At 38.6% G+C, this 5,695-nt stretch overlaps 1 protein-coding gene across 1 annotated transcript in view; it reads left to right on the top strand.

The window, feature by feature from the left end:
* Positions 1 to 5,148, top strand: part of reep5 (receptor accessory protein 5) — a 7,052-nt gene extending 1,904 nt beyond the window's left edge. The window contains exons 3-5 of the mRNA XM_030724064.1: positions 2,814 to 2,952; positions 3,470 to 3,638; positions 4,868 to 5,148. Of these exons, the coding sequence (XP_030579924.1) occupies positions 2,814 to 2,952; positions 3,470 to 3,638; positions 4,868 to 4,917 (358 nt within the window). The 3' untranslated portion in view covers positions 4,918 to 5,148. The remainder of the gene's footprint in view (positions 1 to 2,813; positions 2,953 to 3,469; positions 3,639 to 4,867) is intronic.
* The last annotated feature ends 547 nt before the right edge of the window (positions 5,149 to 5,695 follow it).

The following is a 5,695-nucleotide window of genomic DNA, read 5'->3' as shown; positions in this document are numbered from 1 at the left end:
GAAGCTTTGGTTGCTGAAGCAAAAAAAAAAAACACACTAATGATGATGTTTATTATTTTGAATAATATAGAGTTAGGGGAGGGTTGGCAAAGACAGCCTGACTACTTTGCCGTGCTGTGAAGAAATCCTGAACAGAAATGTGACAAAAAAACTCCACACATCCAGTGTGTGTGTGTGTGTGTGTGTGGAGTTGTACATTGTGTATATGTATATAGTGTTTTCTGTTCTATTTCATTTCATTTGTTTTATTCATCCTTCTTCTCTGCACTGAGCTGCTGTAATGCACAAATTTCCCCGTCGTGGGATCATTAAAGTTTTATCTTATCTTAAACATAGTTCACAAACTAGTCACACTTGTTTAGGCAATTATTTTCTAAAACATATAATGTGTTAAGTAACAAATATCTGTATGTGCATAAATCTAATAACATTTTTATAAATCAGTCCTGCAGGGGCACAACTCTGCTAGATGGGTGTAGGAGGACCAAGTATAACATCTCTGCTTTATGTTCATTTGACTCTGAGAACTAATGGGACATTATCAGAACTTGATATCAGAGGTGTGAGGTTGTGTTTTTTTATAGCAGCTCCTGCAGTGAATATATTATGAAACAGTTTTTTATGGGCTACGATTAAACTGAACTTCATTTGTGAAATTTAGTGGATTTTCCCTGTGACTCACACAGAAAACATGAGAATTATTTTGTTGTAAAACAGTGATTACTATGATGGTATTCTGTAATAATATCTCAGGGCTGGCACTGCATGCAGTCAGCACAGTGTCACATGTCGGCCTGCTGCCGTCACTTTGAATTTTTTGGTCTCAAGACTTTTGAGAAACAACTTGATATAAAGTGACCAGGATTATCCTCAGTTACTGAGACTGATGTAGTAGAACATTTGATAAATTTTCTGAATGTTAGGAAGTCAGTTTTTTAGAAAGTTAAAATAAAATTGTGGCTGTTGTATTCTTTGCGACAAGAACAGGTAATAAACGAGTAATAATCTTATAGCACAGCCTGAATTGACTGGTGTTTTGAATTTTATAAAAAAAAATAATTGAAATTGTCTTAACACTACAAGCTACATTCTATACACTAATCACTTCCATACAGTAATCACACTAAGCACTTTCTGTCTTAATGTTAACTAAAAAAGCAAAAAAGTGTTATTAATAAGTAATAAGAGACTAGCACTTGATTCTTTACAGACTTTACATACTGCTGTGCATAATGGTTTGCACAGCAGTGGGAAATACATTTTACTACAGCAGAAGTCTTTCTGAAAGCACTGTAGCTAAGTTCAAGGATATAATTCCCTCATTATTACGCTCTTCAGTGTCATGTGCCAACAGTGCAGAGCAGCTACCTAAACTCTGCTCCTACAGAGGTCGATTATCTCGTCACATCCTCGCTTCGTACGACACTGGATACTGTGAAAAAGAAAGCTTCAAATCAGAAGTGCTTTGACTCCCTGGTAGAACTCGCAAACATGCAGCTTAAAGCAGATAACCTGGAGCTGGAGAGGAAATGGCATCTCACTAATTTAGAAGATGCTCATTTAGCCTGGAAAAAGAATTTGTTGCATTGTATAAAAAAAAAGTCCTCTGTAAAGTTCACAGGGTTCTGTGCTAGGATCAATTTTATTTACATTATGTATGCTTCCCCTGGGCAGTATTGTTAGAAAGTATTGCATATATTTTCATTGGTATGCAGATGATACCCAGGTTTATCTATGACTGAAGCCAGATGACACACACCAATTAGTTAAACTGCAGGAATGTCTTAAAGACATAAAGAGCTGGAAGACCTCTGATTTTGTGCTTCTATTGTACTCGGCTCTACAAATCTTAGAAACATGGTGTCTAACCAGATGCTTACTCTTGATGGCATTACTGTGGCCGCCGTGACTCTATAAGGAATCTTTGACCTTCAGTGCACACGTAAGGATGCAGATAAAATTGACAGCAGTGAAGAGGTGATGGGGGCCACCTCAACACCACCTTTGCCCCCCTCCCATTTTAGCTTCTCTTGACATCTAGCAGTCAGATATTACATGTTGTAAATAATCAAAATCAGAGGGTTTTTTTTAATAAAACTGTCACTCAGTAGTAATTTATTGAGAAATACTTGTCTTTCTAAAATCTTGGGAGGCTGTGGTTCAGGTTATAGAGCAAGTTGTCCACTAATCAAAGGGTTCAATTCCCGGTCTCTCCACACGCTGAAAGTGTCCTTCAGCAATACTGTGAATCCAAAATTACTGCAGTTAATACCAAAGTCAGGTGACACCTTGCAGGTGAGCAGGGTAGCTGTGATTGATTCCTTCAGTTTGTTAAGTATTCATCTTCTTTTGATAAATCATGGAAAATCGTCGAGTCACAAACCCGCCAACTGTCCACTGCATGCACAAAAATCATGGAAATAATCTCTGCAGTATTATTTACTCAAAAGATATTTAGCAACCCCTCATTTGTGTGATGAATTCTTTATGGTGTGTTTTGATGCTCTTCCCACTGTTGTGATGTATAGATCGCACATTGACTTCTCTGGTCACCTCGCCCTACACATTGTCATCAAATGCCCATTTAGACTGTGTGAGTTAGCATAGTATTAATGATGTATGCTGGATGTGTTTGCAGTGCTGGAGGAATACTTAGCAGGCTAATTTCTGTGTGTGAACATTCACAAGGTGGTTTAATGAATGTGGGCATGTAGAGATATGATACGAGCCTGATCTGAGATGCTTGCAGGTGTGTGTAAAAGAAGCACAACATTTTGGCCAGTGCCCAACATGTTGCTCCTTGCTCTTCACAGGGTTAAGGCCATTGAAAGTGCCACCAAAGAGGATGATACTAAATGGCTGACCTACTGGGTGGTGTATGGAGTCTTCAGTGTGGCAGAGTTTTTTGCTGACATCTTCCTTTCCTGGTTCCCATTCTACTATATTGGAAAGGTAAACCAGCTGGTCTCTGTTTTAATCAGTGTGAACATTTGTATTTATTAAAAAGAAAAAAACGCTCATTCAGGGTTAAATATGTGCATCACTGTCTCACCTGTATGTGTTTGATCTGAGAGTAAACAAAGCAGCATGCTGAGGGTGCTGAGAACAGGGAGCTCTGTTTTAACAGCAGCAGTCATGTTTGCTTTAGGGGATGTGTAATATGTAATATTTGATAATCTTCAAGCTTACAGAGGGCAGAGAGAGTTGGACACAGTTTGAAAGATACTGCCTGAAAGAGTAAGCAAAAGGGTGTTGACAATATTTTAATTCCTTATTAAAATATTACCATTCTTGTGTAGTTTAAAAATAAGTCTTTCATATGGTAAACATTTGTAGTGTGCAGCCATGGTTTCTGCAGGCTATGATAAACCAACTGCTGGTTAACACATGCACTTAAAGCTAGTGGAGCAAATAAATGCACAAACTGCAGTTCTGATTTATTGTGAGAAATTTTATTTTCTTCCCCAAGTGTGCCTTTTTGGTGTGGTGCATGGCTCCGACTCCTTCTAATGGATCAGTGCAGATATATAACCGCATCATTCGACCATTCTTCATCAAGAACGAGGCCAAGATTGATGATGTAGTGAAGAACATCAAGGACAAGGCATCAGATGCTGCCGACAAGTTCAAAGATGAGGGTGAGTAAATCATCAGAACTGTGGAGCGTTTGCTGAAAGAGCCTGATTTATAAATCTGATGCAATGAAAAAGTACTCTCAGAAGATTTAACTGCTCACATTCAGCTGTCTACGCTTATTACTGGGCCCTAAATTCTGCATTGCTTTAATACAAGATTACCCATCACTCATGCTGTACACTGACCAGCCACTTTGTTAGGTACACCTGTTTAACTGCTCCCTAAATGCAACAAAATGCATTTAGGGAGCAGTTAAACAGGTGCAACAAAATGCACTGTCAGTGCCAAGATTGATGATGCAACAAAATGCATTTAGGCATGTGCTGAAGTTCAGACCAAGCATCTTAATGAGGAAGAAAAGTGATTTAATAAGCTTTGAATGTGGTATAGCTGCTGGTGTGAGTATTTGAGAAACAGCTGATCTACTGAGACCACACGACCACCTCTAGGCTTTACAGAGGATGGTCCAAAAAGGAAGGGGCAGCACGGTGGCCTGGTGGTTAGCACTGCTGCCTCACAGTAAGAAGGTCCTGTGTTTGAATCCACCATCTAGCCAGGACATTTCTGTGTGGAGTTTGCAAATAACAAACCAAATAAACACTCATTACAACCAAAGTCCAGAGGAGCATCTCTGACTGCACACCGAGTGTGAAGCAGATGGGCAGAAGGACTACACTAGGTGCCACTCCTTTCAGCTGTGAACAGGAAACTATGGTTACAGTTTCCACAGGCTGACCAACATTGGGTGTTCTCAGTGTGAGTGTGTTCTCAGTGTGTACTCAAACTTGAGTTCTCACAAACACACAAAATTACCAGCTTTGGAGTAAATCTGTGTATATTTCACTTCTTTACACAAAAATAATAACTACCAAAATCCAGTCAGTCAAAGACTGAAACAGGACCGAAACATTTTATGAAAAATCTTCTTGTATATCATAATTGTGTGATATATTGTACCAAATGTACAGACAACACAAAACAGTCCAAATTCTCAATGCTTCCTCAACTGCAGTAAGACGATAGGGCTGCTATTTGAAATAGTTTTATACATGTTTTTATTTTAAAATGGTCCTGTTTGTAATTTTTGAATCATTAAGGAGCCTCATTATTTATTTTTGTAGAAACACTCCTTTTTAGCAGGGTTGTAAATTCAAACTGCTGTGCTGACTTTCACTGACAGTGTCGTCGTATTGAAGAAAACTAACAGCATTTCTCTGTGATTCGTCCACAGCTAAGAAAGCTGCAGCAAACATCATGTTTGAGGAGAAGAAGAGCTCCTAAGAACGAAGCCTGTCCACAGTGCCAGTTTGGTAGCTGACCCTGTCAGAGGAGAAATTTTGCCTTGAAAATGCCCGTTTTTAAAACATCCCATTCAGAACACAACTGTAACTTTCTTGCCTGCGATATTAAATGTTACACATGCAACAGTTCAATTCTCAGATGTTAAATTCTCACTGTATGTTGGTCCTGGTATGCTTTATGAAGCAAATAAAAATGCCTTTACTAACATAATTTGCTAATATTGATCTTATTACAACAGTTTGACAAAGATTATTCATTTGGGCTGCAGAGGACTTGTTGTGACTGTAAGTTGACCAAGTGAGAGACTTCAATGGGACAAATAGTGTGTTATATATCCACCAATTAAAATGTTTTTTTTTTAAAAAAAGAAAAAAAAAAATCACCTTGGGCTTGGCCTCATATATATTGTACATCCACAATGGATGCAACACTATAGTTTTTGGGCTTTTTAAACCTGTAATGTGACAGGACAATGAAGAGAATCAAGGAAAGATTGCAGCAGCAGCAGAGGATAGACATGCGGTAAATGGCCTTGGGACCAACTCAGGCGTTAACCTTATGGCATATGGACTGCCTACTGACTGCCCAGTGAGCTATATTGGTACCCACAGCTGACCCTTCATGCCATGCCATGGTGTAGTTTAGGCCCAAATATAAATGTAGAAAATATTTGCTTGTGATAGTGTTCCTAAAAAAAAAAAAAAAAAAAAAGCTTAATTTGTGGCAGAACCAAAAATGTAACACACTGTTGAGGTGG

This window comes from Archocentrus centrarchus, unplaced genomic scaffold (assembly GCF_007364275.1).
Source record: "Archocentrus centrarchus isolate MPI-CPG fArcCen1 unplaced genomic scaffold, fArcCen1 scaffold_30_ctg1, whole genome shotgun sequence".
NCBI lineage: Eukaryota > Metazoa > Chordata > Actinopteri > Cichliformes > Cichlidae > Archocentrus > Archocentrus centrarchus.
Note: the sequence above shows the minus strand (reverse complement) of the source record. Positions and strands in the feature narration are given on the sequence as shown.